The 27,611-nt window shown below is 45.1% G+C and overlaps 1 protein-coding gene across 8 annotated transcripts in view; it reads left to right on the forward strand.

The window, feature by feature from the left end:
- Nucleotides 1-27,611, forward strand: part of AOPEP (aminopeptidase O (putative)) — a 339,093-nt gene that overhangs the window by 236,136 nt on the left and 75,346 nt on the right. For all 8 annotated transcript variants that reach the window (XR_006608428.1, XM_013048337.2, XM_004777384.3 and 5 more), the window contains 2 exons: nt 2,638-2,698; nt 27,166-27,228. Coding sequence is in view for 7 of the 8 variants with exons in the window: in XM_013048337.2 (XP_012903791.1) it covers nt 2,638-2,698; nt 27,166-27,228 (124 nt within the window). In the remaining variant the exon portion in view is untranslated. The remainder of the gene's footprint in view (nt 1-2,637; nt 2,699-27,165; nt 27,229-27,611) is intronic.

Consider the following 27,611-nt stretch of genomic DNA (forward strand, 5'->3'; position numbering starts at 1 on the left):
GCTTTGGCTTTTCTGAGTTCGCGGGAAGGAGGGTGACGGGAGCCCTTGGCCCCAGCGCTCCGGGCGCCCAGAGTGTCCCTCTCTGGCTGGAAAGGAAGCAGATGAATGGGTGGCTTAGGAAAAGCTTCAGGGAAGGAAGGACCTGGAAGAAAGCAGGCGTGCCTCTCAATCAGGACAGACAGCTTAGAGCACCAGCTGATCCCCCACAGCTGGTGAGGCCCCAGGGCAGGAACCCAGCACCACCAGGTGAGCCCCCTCCTGGGTGCCAGACAGTAAGGTGGGGATGGTCTGCGTCCTTCCCATCAAGAGCGGGCCTTCCAGGGAGCCTCTTATGTTCGGTGGAAATCGTACAGTCTGTCTGCCCCTGCAGCCTTGCACCTTTCATTACAAAGTGAAACAACTTTGAGTTCTTCCGACACTTCTGTAAGGCTTAACCTTCAGCCCCACTCTCCTCCTCCTCCCAGCCTGCGAAGGGCATTGCCCGCACCTCTCTGTGCAGCCAACCGGGCTCAAAAAACAACCGTGCTCTGGATCTAAGGTGCTCTGAGAGCCACCTCCTCCCCTCCAGTCACCCACCCACCCCTGCCCCACGTGCTGCACACGCAGTCACACAGGCACACTAGTGCACACGTGCACACACACACATGCCTCACGCTCTATGTTACAGCAGGAACCAGGCTGCTTACACCTGGGTTGATGCTGTTGAGGGGCCACAGAGACGTAGTGGGCCGAGGCAGGGGGATGGGGACACCTGTGGGCACCTGCCAACAAGGCATGCCCAGTAATTCCACTGAGTTGGGGAACCTGAGGAGCCCAGTGCAAGCATGTTTGGGAGGTCATCATTCTCCCCTTTTCTACTTCTGGCCTCTCCCACACAGGGGCATCATCTTGAAATGAATCCAAACCATTTACTCTGCATAGTCCCTCCGGCCCCCCGCCGCCCTGTTTTCTCTGGAAATACTGACAGTTGCTCCCTTCTGCAACCTTTGCTTCTCCTCTGGCCCAGGAAGACTAAGGTGACTGGCTTCTCATTGGGGAAGAAAAGGTCGCAAAAATATTGGTCAGGCCCTACTTCCCCAACCCCCATACAGGTCCGCTTCTCCCTCTTCCCTTTCTCACTATTGCCCCGCCGGGAGCAGAGCCCAGGAGGCGAGGGAGCACTGGGTTCAGCACCTTAACAATGCCGATGGACAGAATTTTATCTTTCCATAGCTTCTCTGCAGTCCCTAAAGGGAGGGGGTGTTAGGGAAGGGATATGATTTATATATGTTTGTTTATTTGTTTATTTATGATGTAGTATGTAATATATAAAATTTGTATAGGTTTGGAACCTAACACATTGGGAATCTCTTACTAGAAAAGGTGATTTTTTTTTTTAAAGATTTTATTTATTTATTTGACAGATCACAAGTAGGCAGAGAGGCAGGCAGAGAGAGAAAAGGGAGGAAGCAGGTTCCCCACTGAGCAGAGAGCCCGATGCGATGCGGGGCTCAATCCCAGGACCCTGGGATCATGATCGGAGCCGAAGGCAGAGGCTTTAACCCACTGAGCCACCCAGGTGCCCCGGAAAGGTGATTTTTAAATTAGAAGGGAATACTTCTTATTGAAACAAAAGTAAAATGTGTTTTCATTCATTCAAATAAAAAATATCTATGGCTATCATCTTTTATACCAGGAACTGTTCTTTCTTCTGGATTTAGAGAAGCAAGTTGAACAGCCATAGACCCTAATCTCAGAGAGTTTCAGACCAGTGGGGGAGACAGTTAAAGCGCCAGTAATGGAATAAACGACAGGCACACACTGCTGGATGCTGTGGCACAAAGGACAGGGAGTGAGGTGAATGCTACCCACACAGCCTCGGAGAGGGCTCAGGAGAGGCCTCTGGGAGCAGAGATGTGAAGCAGGAGCTGGGGTGATCTAGAAATGGGATGGGGTCGCTTTAAACGTCATTAGCCCAGGAAGACGGGAAGACCCAACCTAAGGTCTGCTGACCCCAAACAGACTGGATACTTAAGGAATGTAAGGAGTATTCAAATCAGCAGGCCACGAAACCAAAAGAATTTCAGCTGACTTTGGGTCAGACTTAACGAGCAACTGTCATATTTCAAACAAAGCAGCCCGTGGGCCTGCTTCAGAGGTGTACAAACCATGCGTCGTCCCTGCTCCTGGGTCCCTCTGCGCTCTTGCAGTGGGTCACGCCATTTGTGCTCATCGCAGCCCCTCGTCACGACAAAGTTCCAATTTCATTTTGGTGTATTAAATGCTGGGGCCTTCCGATTTCACTCTGCTGCCTACTGCAAGGAAGCAGTTGTGCCTGATGTGTCCTGTGGACATGCTTTATCCTCCCTGAATTGTCCAACCCAGCAGCCCCCTCGGGGCCTTAAGAGCACCTACTGTGGTGTGTCTCTGGTTCTTAGATTCCACCCTGCACGTTCCTGTTGACCGAAGTGGCGCTGTGTGACTGAGCGCCTTCTGCGCTTGAACCTGGGACAGCCTTGCTTTCTCCAGCGAGTGGCTACCTCTCTGGAAGATCCATGCTGTGATGTACCTTTCCCTCTTTTCAGAGGAAAAAATGCTGTGTATGCAGTAGGTGCTCTGTAACGTTTTAATCCTTACCTTTTTGTTTTATTTTTAAAGGCTTGGGTTGTCTGTGGAAAACATCTTCCGAGACTGGCTGGAGAGTTCTGGAATACCACAGGTGCGCTCAACAGAACTGCTCGGGAGGGTCTGTGGGGGATCGTGGAGCTTGCTGCTTAGCAGCTCGATTTTGACAATCATTTGTTTGTAGGTGTAGATATAAAAGTAATCACTGTGCTGAGTTGGAGTATCCGTACATCAGGAAATAATGGTCTCCCATCCTTTACGTCTGCGATCACAGTATATGCCTCTGGCCTCTGCCTCAAGGGACTGTGGTGCCGTAGTGGGTGTGCTGGTTGACCTCAAACTGTGTGTTAAGCAAGGTCTTGCAAAGTGTGGTGTGTATTTTGGGTAGTGTCACCAGGCAACACTTCAGGCCATCAATGGGTTGAGCAGGTGCCTCTGGCTTTGGAGACGGCCAGATGAGTGAGTGAGCTGGCTCGCCTGTGGCTCTCCTCTGACCTGTCATGCCCTTAGTTCTCCATCATTTCCCTCATGCAGCTGCCCCTCAATGTCCTCCCCTGCTTCTGCATCCCTGCCTCTAGCTGGTCTTACCTGAATGAGCCACGTCGATTCATTTCTCCATCTTACAGACCAGGACCTGTCCCCGCTGGAGGTGGTTCTACTGTCTCCCGCCCTTTCAGCCCAGGGGCACGTCTGAGGGAGAGATGTTTCCAACCAGTCCCAGCTCCGTGGGAACTGCCTGGCTTGGAGCCTCCCCTCCCTCCTCTCTGCCCAGGTCCTGTGCTTCCTGGATCCTGACGGGCAGCCCCCGAGTGCTGACCCTTACCAGAGCATTGGCCATGGGAAGTTGAGGGTGGCATCCTGCATGGGGCTGGTCAAGGTACCCTGCAGGCCTGGAGCTTCCCAGTCTGGCCTGTACACCCTCCCCGCTGCCTACTCTCCCTCCCAGCGCCCCCCGCCCCCGCCCCACAGCAGCTGCAGACCCATCAGAGTGAGCCCCAGTGTCTGGGAGTGGACCCCCATGGCTGTGAGAAACTCAGCCCTAGGCCCAGGCAAGCAGCCCCCTTAGCCTGCTCGTTTCCAGTTTCATGGCTGGTTATATGAGCTTCCCCCTTGGGAGTGTCTGAATGTCACTGAATGTCTGTGAACCATGAAATTAAGGAACAGGAGGGGCTGCTCTCCATTACCTTTTCATCCCTCTCTTCACATCTTTGTCCTAGCTATCAAACAGGAGAAAATGTTGGCCTCCAGCCGCCATGAACTCTTTCCTAAAAAGGACGCAGTGCCTTCTGTCCAGGGATGCGTGTCACCTGTTACAAGTTATTTGTTTGGCCCAATCCTTCTGGGAGCAAAAAAGAATAAAACCCTGAGGTCTTAAAGAAGCAAAACAAAAACGGGTGGGTAAGGCAGCACCTGGTTCTGGGAGGCAGTGCTTTCAATGTGTAGGTATTACAAGGAGGTTCTGTGATTTCTAAGACAGGGGGGCTTCCAAACCCGGCCATTCACTGAGGAGAAGAATCTCAAAAACAAAGTTAAGGTTTGTCTGATCCCGAAGAGCCAAGCGTTGCCGTCTTGTTTTAGATGGGGGCAGAGGGCATTCGCCAAAGCTGTGGGCCTTGTATTCTGAGGCAAGGCTGTAGCAAGGCGCCCAGACATTCTTTCCGTGGCCTGGAAGCTGGGAAGAGTGGGGAGCTCAGAGAGCAGAATCCCGAAATTTCCTGGCTCCGAACACCAAGGCTGCTGTGTTCAGCAGTTAGCCCCGAGGGAAGAGAAAAGAAAGAGTCCTTAATCGAGTGCCCAGAAGCAGGCGCACCCCACTTGGGCTGTAACACTGGGGCTGACCCTCTCAGTCCCGGGAGGCTCCCTAATTTCCCCTGAAGAGAAGGAGGCCTTGCCACCAGCAGGAGCTTTTTGCTTTTCATTAAAAGGGGGAGGGGCGCGGCAAAGGGAGAGGTTTGCCTCTGAGCGGTACATTTTTTCCAAGGTCTAGTTGCATTTGTGACAGCTTATAGTGTAGACAAGAATTTCTGCTATAAACTGACGAAACCTGCTGTCAAAACACAGCCAGGTGCAATGAGGCCAGCCTAGCTATAAATTGTCTTTAAGACCCAACTGGTATTTCCTTGGGCGCTTAACTGTTCAGTAAAAACAACAGCGTCAGACAGAAAGGACCCTGATTTAGTGCACATCTTTCCATTGGTGAATGATCAGAAGGCGCCTTTTCCTCTCCATACCCATTCTTTGCCGTTATTTACATGGTTGGTGATGATTTACTTGCTTGCGGTCCTTTCTGCACTCCTTGAGAGTTCCTTCTCTGTTCCACTGCAGTGAAAGGCTCTGCAAAGGCCCCGGACCCTCTGGGTGCAGCAGCCTGGCAGTGAATGGGACACCTTGTTCTTTGTCCCCATCATTATAATATAAAGTTACTAGTGTGCTTGGCCGGGATTGACAAGCAGAGTACTGAAATCGCTTCGATGCTCTTTGTTCTCGTTAAAAATTTCTGTCCTCCAGCGATTGAAGTCATTCATGACAAAAGAGTCACGTTCTCCTGGTAAAGTTTTCATTCCGCAGGTTACAGAGGCTTTTTGTCTCCTTTCAGGAAGGCTTGCCTTGTGGTTGGCCTCGATTTTCCTTTTTGGCCACACTGAATGGAAATCATTAAAAAAAAATGTGGAAATCACTTCAGCAGCAATAAAAGTAAGCATGAGCCCCAAAGAAGTAAAAGAAATTGGATCCAAACCTCTTTAAAGAACACCCAACCCTGTAACCTTTGGCTTTGCAAACAGATTTAAAATTGATTTGTACCATCGGTATTATAGATTATTTCCTCTTATGACTTTTTCCCCCCTGGTTTTAGAAGTATTACATATTTATTTTAGAATATAAAAAATTTCAAAATAAGAAAATCAAAATGGTCCAGAGATAATTTTTTGATATAAATCCTTCCAGTCATTTTTCTGGAGGTCTGAATACATGGTTTACCCTTTTCTTTGTCTCCCCTTTTAAAACTCAAATAATGTGTTCTCTGTAGCAAGTTCAAGCAATAACAAAATATAAAAAGGAAAGGCTGTTGTCCCCTTCAGTCTTTCTCTGCAGAAATAATCCATGCCTGCTAACAGCGTGGTGTGGGTCCTTCCACACATTTTCTGCGCTATACAGAATGTAGGTGCATATCCTTTTTAAACAAAATTGGAATCTTATTATCCAAGCTGAAAGTTCTCATTTAAAAGTATATCTTAAGCAGCTTTCCATATCCCCTTTGATATAATTTAAGAGCAGTAATTTTCAGCAGCTGCCTAGCTTTCTAACGAATAGTACTGTAATTTGATTTACTCCGATTCCCTCCTTGCCCCCCCATAGTATACATTATTTCTAAGAAAGTCGCCCATTCTGCTAATTTGACCGTCCTATAAATAGATACTGACAACTTTTCATGTCTGCCCAAAGGTCTCTTCCAACCCCCCACCAGCTTATATGCGCATGTATTCCAACTCCTTTTAAAACATTTATGTGCAGATACATTAGAAATAACTTTTCCCATCCAGCCTTTCATCTGTACTTCCTTATTTTAGTTGCTACAGAATTCTCTGACTTCTCTTTTTCCTTGAGTTCCTGGCCACATTGCCAAGTCCTGGTATCCTTTTACCCATATTTATTACATTTTGAATTTTCTTTCCTTTCCTACGGCCTCCCCCATTTCTCATTATATTTGGCTTGGACTGGTTCGGTAGCTAATTGGTTTTTTAGCCACCAAGCCGTCTGCATCAATATTAAGTGGATCTTTCTAAAAGATTCCTCCTCACCAGAAACTTACTCCCCATTAACTATGGATTGAGAATAAACTCTTTGGCTTGCTATTTGAGGCTCTCAGCAGAACTGCCCCGGCTGTCTTCTTAAACCTTAATTTCTACCCTCCTAGGCATATGCTCAGCCATACTTACCAATCTCTAAATGTTTGTTTCTTTGCCGTGGGTCTTCCTTTATGCATTCCCTTTTCTCCTTGGAATGCTTTCCTTTCCATGTATTTAGCAAGTGTCATGACCCACCTTACATTGTTGCTATCTGTATATGGGTCTCATACATAGGCTTCCTCACCCTGGGGAAACAAGGACTCTGTCTGACTCATCATTGTCTTACTGCTGTGATGCGCACAGTCGATGCTCGGGGTCTCGATGTCCAATATGGCGGCCACTAGCCAAACGTAATTATTCAGCGCTTGGAAAATACCCAGTGGCCTGAAGAGCTGAATTTTTAGTCTAATCCAAATCTAAATTTAAGATCTAATAATCCAGTTTTTGTTTGGAACAACTTTGGATATGTGAATGCATCTACTTTCTTTAACCTTCAATTTTATGAAATCTAAATAGAGACCAAGCATTTCTGGTTAAAATTTAGCACTTGAGGTGGACTGTGAAAACACTCAGATTTAGAAGATTTATTACAAAGAAAGGAAGGCAAAATATCTCTTTAATGGTTTATAAAATACTGGTTACGGGGCGGCTGGGTGGCTCAGTGGGTTAAACCTCTGCCTTCCGCTCATGTCATGATCTCAGGGTCTTGGGATGGAGCCCCCACATCGGGTTCCCCACTCAGTGGCAAGCCTGCTTTTTCCTCTCCCTCTGCTGCTCCCCCTGCTTGTGCATGCATGCATGCATGCCCTCTCTCTTTCTGTGTCAAATAAATAAATAAAATCTTTTAAAAAATTAAATTAAATTAATTTTAGCTGTTACATCTTTTAAAATGTGGCAACTAGGACATTGTAAATGACAAACATGGCTCGCATACATTCCCAGTGAACCGTACTGCTCTAAAACTATTAGTTGCATTAAAATCTGAGTGCATGATGCCTTAAAATCCCCCACCAAATAGATGTAACTGAAATCATCTGTATTTTTGTCAAATGTGTGGATAAAGATAGAGCTCAGCCCATCCATAGACAGCGTTCACTGTGCTGTGATGGCGCCGATGATTACAATACACGGATGGGAGTGCTTATTCACAGTGGGCATCCAGAGGGCATGCACTAATTACCAGCCTCACTTCAGCTCTTAATTTCGCCTCCCAGGCAACCTGTTTCCTGAGGTACTAACAAGTAGCTCACTGGCACCAGTGAACCTCACGGCCCTTCTGTGGCTCCGTCCGCTCTCCGGGGGAAGCGCTCAGCAGATGTGAGATGGCAAGATCTATGGGCGCTGGGGGCACTGATGATGACAGAGAAGATGGGTCATAGCCAATCACCTCAGGTGTCTCGGCAACAGGCAGGAAGCACCTCGAGCCCCGAGATTCACCCCTGCACCCCCACCCCAGGACAGCAGGTTCTTGCAGCATCTCGGAATATGCCACTGCTTTTCAAGCAGACACATGCAAGTTGCCAACGGCCACACAAGCAAATGATGGACGACTTCAGTCTCATAGGGAAAATGCTGAGGTCACAGAACTGAGGAAATTTGATAAGATGTGATGCTTTTAGCACAGAGAGAGCCAGTGGTTTATGAGGAGAATAACTCGTAAACTTCTTTTTTGCAGTTTATGTAATCACATCAACATAAGTTTAAGGCCCATTGGGATACTCAGTCTCGGTGGTGTCTATAAGAATTCTACATTTAATGGTCATTCCCGAAAAGTGAGACTAGTTATTTTGTAAACTCCAGAGAAATGATATTTTTCAAATTATGTGTGCTATGAGATCCTGGCTTCTTTTTTTATCAGTAGTAGCAGTTGCTATAATGGGGTGTGTTTTTTGGGCTTCTAATAATTTGGCTGTCTTTTTAGTCCAGTGGTTTGGCTTACATTTTCTGAGTGACTGAATAACCTGTCAGGGGATCTTAGAGATACATTGACTAGATATTCTGGTCTCAATTGGGGCAGGGCCCATAATGTCAATGAGCTACCACAGTTCACTGAAGAGCCCACAAATCACTCAGAGTGCTACACTGCTCCGCATTCACCAGAGATGGGGAGAGAGTTTACTGAAGTCCTTTCATCTGTAGCCTGATTTCTTTCATTTTTGGCATCCGTGCCTTCGTGCTCATATTAGTTAGCTCAGGCTGCCATAACAAAATCCCGCAGGCACAGGTGGAATTTTGCAACAGACATTTATGAACTCACAGTTCTGGAGGCTGGAAGTCCAAGGTCAAGGTATGGGCCAGGTTGGTTTCTCCTGAGGCCTCTCTCCTTGGCTCGCAGACGGCTGCCTTCTCCCTGTGTCCTCACAGGGTCTCTCCCCTGTGTGTGTAGAGATCTCTGTCCCAATCTTCTCTTTTAAGGACAACAGCCAATTAGATTAGAGCCCATTTCTGTGAACTCATTTTACCTTAATCACTTTTTTTTAAGTCCTGGTCTCCAGTATAATCACATTCTGAGGTATTAGGGGATAGGACTTCAACATGTAAATTTGGAGGGAGGGGAATTCAGCCCATAACAATGCTTATTCCCAGCACTTCCCTAATTCCACATTTCTTGTGAATCCCTTCAAAACGCCCAATAAAAATCACCCAAGTCAACCTATGGCCCTAAGGATAAATATTTTTAGGGGTCTATGGATTTTTGGAGCCCCAAGCGACATTCTGTGTTGTGGAATGAGAGAGAAAGATATGTGGGAAGGAAGGGTCTATTCTGGAGAGTACTAGGTAACTGAAGGTCTGTGCTGGGCATCTGTATTTTTGGGGCTATATGATCTGACACTGTCTAAATGCACTGACCTCTTAGGAGCACCTGGGTGGCTCAGTGGGTTAAGCCTCTGCCTTCAGCTCCGATCATGATCTCAGGGTCCTGGGATTGAGCCCATCCTCCGGTTTTCCGCTCTGCAGGGAGCCTGCTTCCCCGACCCCCTGCCTGCCACTCTGCCTACTTGTGATCTTTCTCTCTCTCTGTCAAATAAATAAAATCTTAAAAAAAAAAAAAATGCACTGACCTCTTCAAAGCAAAAGGCACCACGATGTACCAGGAGGCATTTTCCTCTGGTGCCCCAAATGAAAGTTCTGTGTCCTTTCTTCCTTTTCTCTCTCTTTCAAAACACAATTTCCAGAAAGAATATGAATCTCACTCACAATAGTCTAAGATGAGACTCCACGTGAATAATAAGGATTAAAAGTGTTTTCTCTCTGGGGCGCCTGGGTGGCTCAGTGGGTTAAGCCTCTGCTTTCGGCTCAGGTCATGATCCCAGGGTCCTGGGATCGAGCCCCACATCGGGCTCTCTGCTCGGCAGGGAGCCTGCTTCCCCCTCTCTCTCTGCCTGCTTCTCTGCCTACTTGTGGTCTCTCTCAGTCAAATAAATAAATAAAATCTTAAAAAAAAAAAAAGTGTTTCCTCTCCCTTGAAGATTTCCTTTGTAACTGTATCAGAGCTTAGACATCTAGGGAACTGCCAAGCATCCCACACCAGATGGATGAGATTTGCAAGAGGAAACTTCCAGGATCTGAAATTGTACCTCCTTGTCCTGTGCCTCCCCACCCCCATTCCTTCCCTTTGTCCCATGAATATAGCTGGTACTCTCTATCCTTTCTGAGGGATTGTGGATGGCTCAAGGATGAGAGAACATGGGCTTTGCCCTCAAGATGCTTAATAATTAAGTGGGGAAAGTAGGTACACGTGTAACCGACCCAAGGCAGAATGCAATAACTTGTGAAAAATGGTCTAGCTTCCAGCATTTGGGAGAAAGAGGTCATTTCCCATTGTGGGAGCAGGGAGGGTTGAAGTACCATTGGAAGCCAGTCTTCAAAGACACATAGGGGAGAAGGCCATTTTAGACAGGCAGAGAGTCAGAACCAGCATCTAGGGGATCTAGGGCTGGAAAACAGAATATGCATGTTTGAGCAGCATTGGATAGAATCCGTGCTCAATGGGCTGTGGCTGAGGAACCAGTTTGTCATAAGCATAATTAAGGCTCAGGGGGTAATGCCCCAGGACCAGAGGAATGGATGCAGCTTCCTGGTGGAAGGGCTTGGGGAAAGCGCTCTACCAGCCAGCCTCACTGTCACTCCCCTCTCCCTCCCCAGCCCCAGCCTCTGCCACATTCTAACCAAGGTCATCTGCCCCCACCCCCATAATAGAAGGATCAGTGCTTTTTTTTTTTTTTTTTTTTTTTTGTAGCGATAAATACATCAGGTGAAAGCATTTTGACCACAGCTTGGAAGAGTAATCTTTCCTCTTGTTGGGATAGGCTGGTTAGGAACAGGTGTATTGTTGCCTGCTTTGCATGGAGAGCAGGAGCTGCAAAGGTATTGATTAGGAATGCAGGACACTGCCAGACTACACAGGAACTTGGATATGAGGCTGGAGGCTTGCCACAAGATCCAAGAGCCACAGAAGGCTACCAGAGGCCTGTGAAAGGGTGCTAATACTTGAATGGCAATTAGGTCCCTCGGCAGGTGGCCCAGCAGCGTAGCTAGCAGGAAGACACCTAGATGAAAGGACAGGGCCCTCCCCTCCATTCGGGTACTAGGTAGTCTCCAGGAGTGGGAAGAACAGTGAGATAGATCTTCACCCATTGGTTTTCAACTTTGAACTTTCAGGTCCTGGAGCTGTTCGCTTACATGGATACTTTTTAAAAGCATCATTAAGTATCTGGATGGCTGGTGATATCTCCCTAGAAGGCACAGCAATGGGCTGAGGAAACTCTATAGGTGTCCTCAGAGAAATACATAGGAAGCCATGAGAAACAAGTACAGATTCGCGTAATGCAGGGACATGCCTGAATCCCGCTCAGTGAGGAGGGAGAACAGTCAGGATACTGACCTTGACTAAGGCCTGGAACCCTTCAGGAGCTCAGATTGGACATCTGTTTTTAAAGATTTTACTTATTTATTTATTTGACAGACAGAAATCTCAAGTAGGTGGAGAGGCAGGCAGAGAGAGAGAAAGAGGAGGAAGCCGGCTCCCTGCTAAGCAGACAGCCCAATGTGGGGCTCCATCCCAGGACCCCCGGGACCATGACCTGAGCCAAAGACAGAGGCTTTAACCCACTGAGCCACCCAGGTGCCCCTGGACATCTGTTTTTTTTTTTTTTTTAAAGATTTTATTTATTTATTTGACTGAGAGAGATTACAGGTAGGCAGAGAGGCAGGCAGAGAGAGAGAGAGAGGGAAGCAGGCTCCCTGCTGAGCAGAGAGTCTGATGCGGGACTCAATCCCAGGACCCTGAGATCATGCCCTGAGCCGAAGACAGAGGCTTAACCCACTGAGCCACCCAGGTGCCCCTGGACATCTGTTTTTAAAGTGAGCTCAGAGGAGGACATGTAGGCCTGGCTCTCTTATGTGGATGAAGAGCATTTGAGAACTTGTTTCTTTTTAAAGAATGGAAATTCTGAACCAGCCCAGATGGACACAGACATGATTGGGGTGTGACACCATGGAGAGAAAAACAATATTTGCTTGCCTTTGGAATCAGAAGGAAAAGGAAGCAGGAGCCACTAGCTTTGAAAAGTCTACTTCGTTCCATCCAGTTGATAGAGACAGTTGGTAGTGGCCTATGCACACATGGTTTTCTTTTTTCTTTTTTTTTTTTTAAATTTTATTTTTTAATTTATCTTAGAGAGAGGGGGGAGAGAGAGAGAGATAGGAAGTGGGAGGAGGGGCAGAGGGAGAGGGAGAGAATTGCAAGCAGACTCCATACTGAGTGCAGAGCCCGACATGGAGCCCAGACCCATAGCCCTGGGACCGGGACCTGAAGCAAAACCAAGAGTTAGATGCTTAACTGACTGAGCCCCACACATGGTTTTTAATAAGGAGACAAGTGTAGGTATTTTCTGGAAGCATAGCCTTGCAAACTTGGGTTAGAGGCCTTTAAGGCCATCTAGCCCAGTTATGCTGAGATCTGGTTATCAGAATCACCCAGGAAGATGTTTACAACTACAGGTCCTGGAGGCATCTGGGTAGCTCAGTCCGTTAAGCATCTAACTCTTGATCTCAGCTCAGGTCTCAATCTCAGGGTCATGAGTTCAAGCCCCAGATTGGGCTCCACATTGGGTGTGTGCGCATACTTAAAATATAAAAATACTATAGATCCTGGACTCAAGCCATACCCAGTGAATGAGGATCTCTTTAAGTAGGACTGGGACCAACTGAGAGAATCCATAATCATGTCACATTCTGCAGTATATTGAATCAACAGAAGTTTTCTTATTCCTTGAGTATAATCTAAACTCTTAGAATCGTTTAGTTTTATGTTCCTCCTGAGCAATCCAAATATTTGGCTTTATGGTTTGGTTTATTTGTTCAACCGTTATGCCAAGCACTATGTGCTGGGCATCGGGCTTACAAGGCTGACAGGACACAGTCCTGCACATGAGCACATGGCCCATGTGGGCATCGACAACCAACTGTTGTTCAAGGTGTACCCAAGTGGCCTCTGCCCTGAGCTTGAGACCTGAGAGGATCCAAAGAAGTTGACTTTTCTGTTTGCCACAGTCAGCTGGGAGACCAAGCCCATTGGAAGACCTGGAGGCAGGAGATTTGGCTGTGCCCCACTGGGTCACAAGTCAGCCAGCTCATGTACAAGGGAGCCAATTTAATTGTCCTTAAGGTGCAAAGTCTGGCAGGTCATGTTTGGACATAGGGGCGTTACCTGTTTTTCAGGTTCATACATATTGTGTGCCCACAAGAGAGATTCACTCAAGTAAGGACATTGCCGCAATCATAAAGAAGAATACCATTTAACAGGACTTCATTGTAATGGTGCTTTGTCTTTTTCATAGAGATCTTTGGAAGGCAGAAACAATGTAAACTTAAAGGATTAGGACAAAGATATCAGCATCAGATTGTAAACCTATACATCAATAGAAGAACATCTGCTTCTACTTTAAGAACTACCCCTATTCTCTATTTTATTACCCTGAAGACATATTCTGGCAGACTCTTCATCAAAGGCAGATTCTTCTATGCTTGCATTATGCTCTTGCCACCCCCAGGAAAAGCCCTGGGACCCAGCGGTGCGGCAAGCTGTGCACATGGGTGCACAAGTAGACAGGGCCCCTTGGCACCCTGACATGCCACAGTATTATTGCGCATATGATGTTCAGCTCTGCATTTCCTGCTTCTGGACAGCGACTCTGACAGTGGCCCTCCACCAGGCTCGCGGGGACTTTTGCCAGCCCTCGCTAGCAGAGCACCTGCTGACAAGGAAAGCTATTAGGAACACTTGGCTGATTTTAGAACATGGGGATTTTTCCCCCTTCTCTTTTGTGGAGAGCCATTATGTCGAACAAAATAGGTGTATGTTTACTATGTGCATGGTATAGAACTCTTGGGTGTGGCCCCTATTGCTTCCTGGTTAAATATTAGTCTTTTCTGGTGTTGCATGACTTTGGGTCTGCTTTAGAATCACAGGCAGGACCAACTCAAATGAGGAGCTCATTTGCTGATCTCATTTGGTGGCCTGATCTGCCCAAGCTGGGAGCCCCTATTAGAGGTAGAGCCGCAGCTCAGATCCAGGACCCTCAGCCTCCTGTCCATCCAACTAAGGTATTTTGTGTTTTTTAAGCAAGGTTGCTTTTAATCCAAATCAGCTTGAACCCATCCTTGCCTGCATTTTTACAAGACCTATGAAGAGATAATAAAAGAATACAGCAGGGAGCTCTGAGCAGTGATGATTTTTGATGTAATTAATGACTGCTCTTTTTCCCCCAAATCTGTTCTTCACTATTCTTTAGTGGGCAAAGCTGTGCTTTGTGCATGCAGTAATATGAGCCTCACTTGCCAAGACTTTTCATAAATACGTGTCATGGTCTGTACTTCCTTCGTCCATGTGATATCTCTAAATGGTAGTAGCCTGCTGATCTGACGGAATGTTTTACATAGGAAATTCTGGGCTTTACTGCATTGAAAAGTTGGAATCTTTTTTGGCGTGAATGAATACGAGTGTGTGTAGAGGTTCTTCGCTTTTAGAAAGACACAGCTATTCCTCCCTTGAGATGGAAACTAAATTAGATAATAAATATCAGGTCATCCAAACAACAAATGAGAAAAAGCAATTCGTCGAACAAAGAAATGTCTTTTTGTGCCATCTAAAGCATTTAAGAGACGCCTCCTTTATCTTCTTATTTGCATTCAAAAGCCAATTCCAAGTAGAGTCCCTGCCTTTTGCCTTCATTTTGTCCTCTCCACTGACCCAAAGCAGGAGAGCTTCGAGGGCACAGCCCAGAGGTGGCCCAGCAGCAGGTGTTATCACATGGGTCAGGATAACAGTGATTGTCAAACTGCCCAAATCCATCTGTCTGTTTCTAAACAGGGCAGCGTGCCTGTCACATGCGTATCTTTGTATGGCAGTTGTCTGTGATGGTGCTTGGTAATGGATGTGTTCAGTTCATTCAACAGAAGACCCTGTCCTTCCAGGTTGGTCCTCCAGCTTGGGCCTCTGCAAGCTCAGTGTTCTGCTTCCGATCCTATCTATTTATAACTGCCACTACCATATCTAAGTATGGTTCAGACAATTTGATGCATAAAATGCAAGGCCGCATTATCTGGAGGTCAAAGAGCAGGAGTAGAGGCTGGGTGGGAAAGGAGAGTCAGTTGTGTGCTACCCAATTTGCTGTTTTCACAGAGGATGCTGTAGTGAACTTTTGTTCTGCAATCTTAATCCTATATTGGATGAAGGAGGTAATTGATATATTAGATGTGTCTTTGGAAGCTGTGTGGCTTTGGGCGAGCCGCTTGCCTTCTCTGAACCCTCACTGCTTCTTTGGGGAATGAGTGGGGGTTGGCCTGGGTGAAGGCCAGAGCTGTTTTTTTGCCTCATGTCACTGTATGCTATGCCTGGTAGCTGAAGTGTGCGCTCTATCTAGACGAGCCTGGTTGCTCTGAGAGGAGGGAAGTCTGGCTTTACTTTTCCTCCAGGTATCTCCCTTTCCAACCTAGGAATCTGTTGCCTTGCCCACAGACTGGAAACTTGCCCTTGGTTTGGAGTGGTATTGGAAGAGTTTTCATGTGTTTCCTCCTGAATGGTGTTTTACAAAGGTACTTATCAAGAAACCTTGTCTGTGCATTTCTTTTCTCCTCAGCTGGAAAATTGTTATATGAAAGATTATTGGGAGAAATCACAGGTAATAATCAACCTGCAAGAGAATTTAGCCTGGTTGATCATTGAACAGGCATTTGCTTCTATTGCAGATCAATTATTCACAGATAGTAACCTGTTTGATCCACTAGCAAGAGATGAAAAAAATTTTGCTTGGGTTGTCAATGCCTTGAAATGCCTGTAGATCGGTAAAAGCTGCAAATGAGCTTTACCTCAGATAGTGGCAACTATTACTTCTAGGATACGTTTTGGGACATAAGAGTAAATACTCATTTTTGTCTCTTGTCCAGATGATCCAGTGAGTTCTAGCAGGGGAAGAAGACATTGGGGCCAAATGCTCCAGAAGCAGCCCCTCATTTTTTATGCTGATTTTATATTTAAATCTGTAGGTTATTTGCCACTTTAAAAAGTAAAACCAAGCAGAGCCAGTAATGAAATGTTTGGGAGAAATTGCTACAGTGATCACTATAGAGCTTGTGGCCGAATGTTGCCATGTTCCTTATATTGAGAAAGCAGAACCTATTTGGCATTGAGGTATAACAAGAAATGATCAAACCCAGATGCTTTCCTAAAATTGTATTTTTGGTACATTTATATGTCTGTTACAAAGTGTGCTACATGCTAAAAATATTTTCCTTTGTAGGCTAAGGGAATTTCAAACCACATCGAGGGCTGTATAGATCAGGTGGTTTTTCTTAAAGAGCATTAAGGGCATCCTGGTTGTTATTAGTCCCGACCTTACAGTATGACATTATTTATGCCCCAAAGCTCCACAATTCACTTCTTAATTTCAGCAACTTTACTGGCATGAAAATGCATGGAATGGAGGCCAGAGTCAATACATCAGACTTGGGGCCCATGACTCCTGGGCAACAAGTGATACTAGGGTTGGACTAGAGAGAATGCCTTCACCCCCCCATGGCCTATTTCCATGGAGAGAGGTTGCCTTCCACATCTGGTGGCTCCTCCAGCCTTCCCTCCAGAGGCTCCATCTCCCCTTCTCTGTGTTCCCTTCTTCCTCCATCGTGCATGCTGTCACTTTTCCATGCGGTCAGCCAAAGATACATTCTCTTTAAGACTGTTCTCTGTTATAATTGTTACAAGGTTGGCTTCTCTAGAGTTCTCATGGAGTCTGTCCTCCTCAAATTGTGTTTCTTCATCACTGTTATTGATTTTATAACTGAGGGATGTCTGCCTGGGTTTTGCATAAGTGCTTCTAGCAAATGAAATTATAAATGGGTAAATCCAAGAACATGGAAGTCGGGTAGCTCTGTACAGAATTGTATTTGTGGTTTTTTTAAAAAAATATTTTATTTATTTATTTGAGAGAGAGAGAGCGTGAGAGAGAGGATGAGCATGAGAAGTGTGAGGGTCAGAGGGAGAAGCAGACTCCATGCCGAGCAGGGAGCCCGATGTGGGACTCGATCCCGGGACTCCAGGATCATGACCTGAGCTGAAGGCAGTCGCTTAACCAACCGAGCCACCCAGGCGTCCCTGTATTTGTGATTTTAAGCCTTCTCTCTTTTTAATTATTACATTGGTTTTAAATGCATGTAAATTTTAGATGAATTTAGATGTTTTTGTATCTAGTGCCTGTCATGTTGGTACCTTCAGAAAACAATGTCGAAATATCAAATTTCAATTCTGATATTCTTAGGACAACAGTGGGCTTATTGTTTTGAATGTGATGGGACCAGAATCAGAATGATCTCCTTTATCGTAAAGCATATGAGAAAGAGAATTTGCTTCCTTGTGTCCCCCGGTCCTTTGGAAAGAGACAGTCACTTGCCTGTCATAGCTTGGCCATGCCATATCACTGTGGGCTCCATGAGAGGTGTCATATCTGTGTGGTGGTCAGGTGATGCTCTTTGTTATGATGCCACAAGTCATTGCATAGGTTCAAAATACAAGACAGGCTTTTGTTTCTGGGGTATAAGAGGCAGGGAATTAGTATCTCCTGGTTTACTTTGTGCCTCTGGGTTTATGTCCTGTCTCATTTCATCCTCAGCACTGCTCTGCGAAACAGCATCATCTGCTTCTAATAGGCCCAGAAAGGTTGTGTGACATGCCCAACGTTGCACAGCTTCTAGCTGGTAAGGACCAGAGGGTGCCTAGGTCTAGGTTCTGAACTGTGTATTTCTCATGACACATGGCTTCGTACAGAGCTTGTTAAACCGCATGCACAGGCCAGCACTTAGAAACAACAACAGCGTATTTAGTTGTATGTTAGCATGATTTCCAATGCCCTTGAACCTCAGAGAGCAAGGCAGTGAGATAAGAAATGCTCAAATAGAAAGCAAAGCTAAAGTGAACTGCTGTCTATGCTTTAAAGTGAAATCCATAATTATAAAAGAGAAATGACCAGAGATTGGTAGGTTTAAGAGAGTCTAACATACCTAATATTAATAGGGATATAAATTCACTGGGTAGATTCTCAAAGGCTACATATTAGGTGTTTATGATGAGTCTAATAAAGCTTTAATGTTCTTGTGGTTCTTTTTCATCTCTCATACTCCTGAGCACAAAAGCCGTGTTGTATGCAGAATGGCTGGGTTTATCCCTAGCAGAGAGAAGTTATGTTTGGTATCTAAAGAACAATGAGAGTTTGCTGCTTGGCTGATCAATGCTGGATCAAGTTCACATTCCCCAGCTCCTACTCTCCCACCTACACATGCAGGGGGTGGAAGCAGAGCAAAAGAGGGAGGATGGATCCTTTTTTCACAGAGAAAGAGATGTGAGCTTGGGCTTTCCTAATATGGACACAGCTGGGCTTGTGTAGCATTAAACACTGATTTAATCCACTACTGGAGGAAACATCATACAAAAAGTAAAGAGATTAGCAACCAGTTAATTCTGGCCCTTCCCGTTGTCGTCCTGGAACGCCTTTTATATCGATTTAAATGTTTGGTGAACAAACATTCTGGAAAATAGCTTTCTCATATATTATTTATATTGGGGACAGCCTTCCCCAGGACCCCCCCCCCCCCAGTTGGGGTGGATTTTACTTTCCCTACTCTCTGTGTTCTTACTTCTGAATAGAGGTGGGACGGTTTAGGCCCATTGTACTTGTTTGCAAATTGTGACTTCATTGGGTTCTCTTGGGAAGCCAGATGACAGGCAATCCAGTCTGAGTGCCAATGTTTTTAAAAATAGACATGCTGGAAAAAGAAGAAGAGACATGCCAGGGCCCCAGATTCCCAATGCATAGCTTCCTTTGAAGGCACCGTGAAGCAGGAGGCACTTACAGACACCGTATCCACTCCCTCTTAGGGAATAACCAAAGGGACCTAGACATGAGTATTTGCTTTTGAAGCTACTGAAATGTTAACATCCGCGTTTATACTTTTAACTAATTAGTAGCTAATATCTTTTGTAAGGCATTTTGCCAGAGTAGTTTTCCTATAGCATCAATGTAGTGTGTTTTTCTAAATAAGGAAGCCCATTTAGTTAGAGCATGATGCGCAGCACTAAGGAAGATCAACCTGGGTTGCTTCCTGTGTGGAACAGTAGCTTCTGCAAATAACAAAGGGTCTTTTCCATTGGTACACACTGTCCCTAATTGCAGCCAGCAGTCTTCCAAATGCAAAATATTTGTTTCCAGGGAATCCGTGGCAGCTATCGACATAAGTAGAACAATGTCTATTAGAACAATGTCCAGGGCATGAGTGGGAAATAATACCTCATATGTATGTGAGGTTCTAGATTCCCTGAAAGACAAGGATCTTTTTGTTCAGGATCCAGAATTGTATTACCCATGAACCTGGAAAAACTGGAAAAAACTCTAAAAACTCAAATATCTATCCATCCATCCTTGCCTCCCTTCTGGTTAGTGTTGGGATCTTCCACTTCTTTTTTTTTTTTTTTTTTTTTTGATCTTCCACTTCTTTTTAATTCGTGTGTGTGTGTCTGTGTGTGTGTGTGTGTGTGTACACACTTAACTAATCTTGCCCAGAAGTTTATCCCTAGGTGTAAGCTATAGGAATTGCTAGCGTGGGTCAGGGCAGCAGCCCATTCTGCCCAGCATTGTGTCTGCTGTTTACCCAGAGACTTATTGAAATAGAACTTAATAGATGGCTGTCCTCTGTGGCATTGACCTTGAAATTTAGATGTCTCCCAAACATCTGGAATGTCTTAATAGTAACTTGTGAGAGATGGGTCGTCATTAAAATGATCTAAACCGGTGGTTCTCAACACTGGCAGTACAGTGGAATCACTGGGGGAGAGTTGGGGGTGGGAAACACTTCAAAAAGGACTGATGCAGGGTCCTACTCTTGGGACGGGAATTTCAGTGATCTGGAGTGCCACCTGGTTAATGGGATCTATAAACCCTCCTGGTGATTCTAATAAGCAGTCAGGGGACCCTCTGATTTAATGCCGCCCCTACATAACTTTGTATTTCACCTGTGAAACTCTTTAAGGTCAGAATGTCCATGAATGTTAAGCTCCTGTAAAGAATTGCAGTCATACAGGTGCTGAAGGGGGTGTACAATATCTGTTTTCTGAAATGGCTGTTGCAATAGACTTTTATGGTATGGGATAATATTTTATGGGCTGTGTTTTGATCTGAGGTTGATCTGATCCACATAACAAGCAACTATTTTAAAGTAAGACTGTCATGCTAGATGTTCCCTAAGCTCTCATGCTGGAGTAGAAAGAGTACTGCACTTCCAGCCTGGAGATCGAAGAACCACCCAACATTAAGTATTAAAGAAATGAAATTTGGGGGACCTGGCTGACTCAGTCAGTAGAATATGTGACTTTTGATCTTGGGCCTGTGAGTTTGAGCCCATTATTCGGTGTAGAGATTACTTAAAAAAATCTTTAAAACAAACAAATTAAAAAAATGAAAATTCCCTGAGACTCAGTTTCTTCATCCTGAAAATGGGACTGTGTGAGAAACAAACTGCGGTCTGTATGTGGAAGCCCTTGGCGGACCACTGAGACCTTACAGAATTGGCCACTCTGCTTCTTTCTTCCACTTCTGAGGTCCCATGTCTCTGATACACATAGCAGATGGGTACTTTTTATGGCTTAAGCTCACTTCCCTCCAGTTTCTAGAATGTTGCATTGCTTCTAGAATTTGATAAATAACAGCTGCCTTGCCTCGTAAGCACATCGCATGTGCCTGGATCTTCGCAGTTCTCTAAGAAAGGAGGCATAGAGAGATCACGTGACTAATATATGGCCGAGCCCGGATTCAAACCCAACACACTGCCCGTGTGCTGCTTATACTTTGCCAGCTTACTGCCTGGTCACACGAGTGTCCTGAGGACAGGGATGGTGGCTTACTCATCTGTGTTCACAAAGTCTAGTGCTCTGTTTTGCAGTAAGCTCTCAGTATGCTTGTTAAGTGACTAATCTGTCTCTAGTTTACATTCTTGTTCCCGAGGTCAGAACCTATTTTCTCTGGTTTTGATATCAAAAGAAGTAAAATACTTGGTTGGTTAGCATTTTATTGTAGTTTAGCACCAAGTTTATATAATATTGTATTTACTTTTATTTTGTTTTGCAACAGTTCTTTTCCTTGAATTTTACAAGTAGGGCATAATCATACGTCCTTACCTTTTGTGCTTCACTTCTAAGTGTTTTTAATGGAGAGAAATATTAGAACCATGACATTTTATCAGAGCCCCTTACTCTCCCCCAAAAAGAAAAAGAAAGTTAAAGAAAGAAAAAATAAACCCAGAATATTTTTATTTATTCATACTCTTGCTTGCCCAAAATGGAGTTAAGACAGCTTCTAAAGCAAGATAGAGTGTGATAAAAATAAATTAAAATATAAAAAAACAAAGCAATGTGAAAATAATAGTAGGAAAATAAGATGGTGCCAGGAATTAAATTGTCATACAATATGCACCCCTTGAAGTTCTTATGCTTGGTTTAATGTAGGGGCACAGCATTTTCTAGAAGAGGGAAAAGGGATCAATTTGCAATGTTCATGAGGTAAAATAAACCAGGTGCCTGAGTCCCCCTATTGCTGGTGTTGATACAGGCTCCCTGTGGGGCCTCTCAGAAAATTACTATTTAATGTAATAAACAATCCTCTGAAACTATCCTTACGGTAAACACTGGGATGGGTTTTATGGGACTGTTTCTTATAATGCACCTCAATAAAGGTTGATGGCTTCTTACCAGAACATAATGTGATAAAAGGAATTTCACAGAGCACCAGTAAGACGTCATCCTGTGCCAGCGGTATGGTGGTCTGCACTAATCCAAGAGGATCTTAGAGTATCTAGGGCAGGGGTTTGGGCAGTCAGGAAGGTCTGTAAACCTCCTGACAGTTGATGCGTGTGTGAGAAGGGAGTAGGGGACTGTTAATGATGGTAGGTGTATTTCTGTCCAGGGAGCCAAAAGCTGATAGCTAATGCTTCATCAGATTCTCGGAGGGGATCTAGAAATGGAAGAACTGAGCGTGTTCCCTCAGGCAGACTCTGCAAAAGTTTCTGAATAACAGTGAGTTTGGGGTTATGATGCCTGAGAGGAAGAGGTTCTCTTAGCCAGTTCAGGGCAGAACAAATGCGGGAAGGATTTCCTTTTTTGAAAACTATGCTTTATAAGGATTCCACCAAGGGCTCCATTTAGCAGGGCCAACATCCTCTTGAGAAAGAAGAATTAGGCATTTATTCTAACACAGACACAAAATAGTCAATAATAGAAATGATAATTTTTTCTAAAATCAAAGATATCATAAAGGAATGTTATCTTCTAAAAGGGTAGAGCAAAATTTAAAGGCCTAGAATTTGAGAACGTTGACCCTAATCAGGATTATTTCCTTGTTATTATTTGCAACTTAAACTAATCTTGATTTTATTTCCAGTTTTGTATAGGTGCTTACTTTTTAATTTACCCTCAATATATGTTGGCTATAGAGCCCTTCTGAAACAAGCAAAAGCTTCTGGACTTCTCTATAGTGTTTGATATTAAAAGATCTTCTGACTTCTTATAGCAGATAGTTTTTCCTCTCCTGTGCCTGGGGGAGTGTAATTTGCCATCCGAGGCTGTTTGGACTAATTAAAGGGCTCCTCTTGTCTGCCCTTTCAGCTTTCTGGGTGACTAGGAAGGCGTTCTGCTGCTTCTCATTCCTCTGGACTGTAGCTCACCATGAAGCAGAAGCATGTGTCCATATTAATAATATGAAATTGATATCACTACCATATTCCAATGAAAAGAGTCATTTCCTCTTGACAAGAAGAAGAAAAAGAAGAAGAAAGAAAGAAAGAAAGAAAGAAAGAAAGAAAGAAAGAAAGAAAAAGGTTTTCTTTCTAAAAGTAATCTCCAGCCACTAGATTAAGTAATGCTTTTATTCTAAAGCAATGGCATTTTCCTCAGCCTCTGAAGTGTTTTCAGCTATTATAAGCTGCATTGACAAGAAAGTTTCTTAAAGCAACTTCCTTTCAAAACTTGCATCTCTATTAGACGAAACATTTTTTAAAACATAATTCAAATAGAAAACATCTGTTTTTAAAAGATAGCTTTAAAGTGCTTTTACCACTTTCTTAAAGATAGTTATTAGAGTATCCATCCCTGGCTACAGAATTCCAATTTTATTTTTTTTTATTTATTACTTTTTTAAAGAGAGAGAGCGGGAGAGAGAAAGTGTGCATGCATTCTGTTGGGGAGGGGGCAGTAGGAGAAGAGTTTGAGAATCCCAAGCAAGCTCCACACCCAGCACAGAGCCCAGTTGGTTGGGTTTGGGGGGTTGGATCTCACCACCCTGAGGTCATGACCTGAACCTAAATCAAGAGTCAGATGTTTAAACGACTGAGCCACCCAGGCACCCACAGAATTCCTTAAATAAGTACTCTTCCTCCAGTTTTTCTACACCCTACCTTTATCGGGGCTACCCCATGAAGAAAGGAAGATTTAGACAGGCAAAAGGAGAAATGTGTGGAGGTTATATTGAACATAATAAAAATAATTAATATTTTCCTGATAAAATAAAGCACGTGGGTAGCTTAGTCCCTTAAGTGTCTGCCTTTGGCTCAGGTCATGATCTTGGTGCCCAGGATCCAGCCCCAAGTCAGGTTCCCTGCTCAGTGGGGAGCCTGCTCTCTCTTTCTTCCTCTGCTGCTTTCCCTGCTTGTGTACGCTTTCTCTTGCTCTCAAATAAATTAACAAAATCTTTTAAAAATGTATCTTTCCGATAATTTTGAAATGTGTTACTATTTCATTCTAGATCAAACTCAGCTCCAAACACTGCATTTTGGAATACAATTTTCATGATTAATATGAGGGAATTAAGAATCTTTATTTCTCATTTCTATTTTTATTTTTACTTTTTTTTTTTTTTTAAAGAGGTCATTTTGGAAGTACCCTGGCAATGTAACCGATGTCCCATAGTCTCTTTCTTTAAAAAAAAAAAAAGGGCACAACTTTTTGCTCTTCACAAAATAAGGTATTTTAGTGGAGAAACAAGCAGGCGTTAATTAGATCTTCATCTTGAGACTCTACCCCTTGAAATTTCATGTGCTATTCATTCAGTCATTTGTTCCTATAGCTTCCATTTACTTAGTTCACATTTATTTAGCATCTACCATGGCCAGCAGTATTTTAACTGACCTGACAAAAATCAAAAACTAAAGAGACAGGATCTCTTTCTTCCTGGACTTTAAAGTCCAGCTGGGGAGATAAACATTCAACAAATTAATAATAATTTTTTTAAAAAAGGTGTAATAGAACTGTACAACACAGAGTGAACCCTGCTGTAAACTATGGGCTTTGTTTAACAATGGTGTATCAAATATTGGTTCCTGAATTGCAACAAACATACTACCCTAATGAAAGATGTTAGTAATAGAGGAAACTGTGTTATGTTGGCACATGGGAACTCTGTGCTTTTTGTATAAATTTTTGTTATCTACTCTAAAAAATAAAATCTCATAATTAAAAATAATTTTTAATAGCTCTAAAGTGTAAGCAATTTAGAAGAAATAAACAGGATGCTATTCGAAGGAATAGTGGGGGTGAAATAATTTGGAATGGGGAGTAAGGAAAGACCTTTCTAGAGTTGTTCAAGGCCAGAACTAGAGAATAAGTAGGAGCCAGCCTGGCAGAGAAGAGAAAGCTCATTCTTGGTAAAGGAAAGTGATATCATTTGAAATACCTTTCGAAATATTATTCTGGCTTCTCAGTGGAGGATGGATTGTGGCAGTGGGTGGGAAGGTGCAGGACTACAAAGGAGAGGAGTTAGGAGGAAATTAGAGTGGACCATAGCTTTATCACCTACACACAGTAGCAGAGTGACAGTAGGATTCTTTCCTTTGCTCAGCTTCTGCCAGAAAGCATTAGGTTCTCCATGAGCTACAGAGTAGGAAGAAAGGAGACTGTCATTGGCAGTAAGACAGGGTTCCCAGGTCTCAATTCCTAAGATCTTTTCAGTGACTTAATGGGATTTTTAGTGTGAAGAATAATTGTGTGTGTGTGTGTATTTGAGACTACAATCAGATGAGAATTACAGTGAAAAACAAGCCTTCAAATACTAACTATCCATCTGTAATAACAGATTTTCATAGAAGTCTGTATATGATTAATTTTCAATAGTTTCCTATTCCCACTACTGGATTGTTGGAATTTATTTTATTTTTTGTTTCTTTTTAGGCTACATGTTAAAAAAATTGTTGATAAGTCAACAAAAAAGATACTTAAGGAAGGTCTATTTAAGCAGGATGCTGTTTTGGTACATAAGTATTGGAAGGTTTTTATCAGAGTTCTTAGGGGTGGTGAATTCCCAAGGAAGAAAAGTCTAGTGGGTAAAGGGAAGTGTCTATCAGTGATAGATTTCTATTGATTCTGGAACTGTTCTTAGTAGCAGGAAAGCTCAAACAGTTCGGGATTTTATTTCAATTTGAAAGTAAATAGCTCTTCAATTACATAATCCACTCCATAATTTTAATTTTTATCTAGCTCTGTATGTGTACTGGAGATGTGCAAGGCATTAACTACTTTTAGGCATTTGTTTTGCAGTGGAAAAATTGTATATGATAGTTGTACATTATATATAAAAAGATTTGATACCACTTCAAAAAATCTTTAGCAAATGAGCATGCATTTCATAGTCCTTACCTAATAATAATAGAAAATGGCTAATCTGCCTATCTAACTCTATAAGTACCTTTTTTTTTTTTTTTTTTTTTTGTATTCTGGAAACACAAAAACTTAAGTGAAGAATTCCCCATTTGAGCAGACCTGTTGTTTATTTTAGAACCTATAAGTGCATCATCGATGTAATTTTAAGTAGTCCAGTTATGAATATGGGATGAAGGGATAAAATCAAGTTTTCCACTCTGATGTCTCCATTAAGAAGCTCCTCTTTGTGTAAAATACTCCGTGGCAAAGTTGCTTCTATTTAAAGTAGTGAGTTTGATCTTGGCTTTGATCTAAAGCTTTTGATCTTGAAAGAAGGATGGAGTAGCAATAAAGAGAGGGCAAGACAGATTTTCTTTAAAGAAATGCGATAAAGTTAAAGGGATGGTCAAGATCAACAAACGCGAGTGCGACCCGACTCTTCTCCCCAAGTGCTCACCCCCATTCTGGTTCAGCCAACTTCTCATGCGGATGGGCAGAAGTGGTGTCTGAGGAAAAATTTGGAGCATGGCAGACTTTACAAACTAAGTGGAAACTATCCCCCTAATTATGAAGACAGAGTGTCGCCTTTTAAATTCTCCCCAGTCGCTGTGGGGGTCCGCGGGCAGGGTGCGCGCGGCGCCTACGGCACTTAGAGCGCACAGGCTCCGTCAAGGCGCGGGCGGTGCGCCTTCTACGCTCTCCGGGTTTCTCTCCCGGGAGGTCACCTGCCACCGTCCCGGAGTCAGGAGGGGCCACTGGAAAACGTCTACTTAATGGCGTCTAATCCATTCCCGGAAAAAAAATCCACTAGGAAAGTTCCTTTCCGCTCCGCGAAGGCCATCTGGACACTTAGGTTTCTGACCCGAAGAGGGAGTTCGGCTAGCCTCGGGGGTAGGGGCGCTTCTCGAGCTAAGCCCTGTCGCCTGCGGCCGGGCCACGCTCTTGATCGCATAGTGGCGGCGAAACCCTTGCGCGGGTCCGCAGGGGCCAGCGGAGAGGGTGGGGGCTGGAAAGGTAAGGCGTGCGCGCCCAGGTCGATCCGCGCGTGGGAGGGCGCGGGAGCGCGGGCGCGGGCGGGACGCGGGGAGAAGCGAAGAAAGACGTTCGTAAAGAGAACAATAAAATAGCCGGCGCGCCGGCGGGGGCGGGGGCGACCTGCGGCGAGGACGGAGCGTCCGCCTATACCTTTAAGGCAGGCCCCGCCCCCGCCCCAGCGCCCGCCCTCCGCCCGCGCCGCCGCCCCGGCCCCGCGCCGCCCCGCCGCCCGCGCTGCTCCTTAGGTGTTGCGGGCTCCGCGCGCCCGCGGCTCTCTGGCGGGCCGACCGGGCAGCGGTCGCTGGTTGGGCGCGGGCGGCGGGGCCTTCGCTCCTACCCTCACCTTCCGCGGGTGAGGTAGTGGGTCAGCGCGCCGAGCTGGTGGGGCGCGGGGGAGGGAGGCTGGGGTGGCTCCCGGGGTAAACTTGACTCTTTCCTCTTCCCCCGCAGCCGCTGCAGAGGGAGCGCCAGGCCGGGGCGGAGTGCGGGCTCGCGCGGCAAGTGAGCGCCGAGGTGAGTGCGGGAGGCGCGCTCCCTGCGCTCCCCTCCCTCTTTCTCTGGGGCGGTGGGTCGGACGCCGCTTCCCTATCGCGGACTCCCCGCGGCGCCGACGCGCGACAGCGGTGGGTAAGATGGCCCCATTCCGGGGCTCCGGCGCGCACCGGCGCGGGGGTGGCCGACCGGGCCCGTGACCGGAGGGAGCGGCCCGGGCGAAGGTCACGGCCTCGGCGCGCCGCACACGCGCGCGTCTTTTGGGTCCCCGGTGCTGAGGCATCTCGGCGGGCCCGGAAGGTGCTTGTGGCTTTCCCAGGTGAAGCCCGGGAAGGCAGCGTCGCGAGGCTGTCGATCGTTTCTTTCTCACGCAGAGGGACGGCCCTCAGGACTCGTCGTCGTGT

Source organism: Mustela putorius, unplaced genomic scaffold, assembly GCF_011764305.1.
Source record: "Mustela putorius furo isolate JIRA1106 unplaced genomic scaffold, ASM1176430v1.1 tig00000876_pilon_pilon_pilon, whole genome shotgun sequence".
NCBI lineage: Eukaryota > Metazoa > Chordata > Mammalia > Carnivora > Mustelidae > Mustela > Mustela putorius.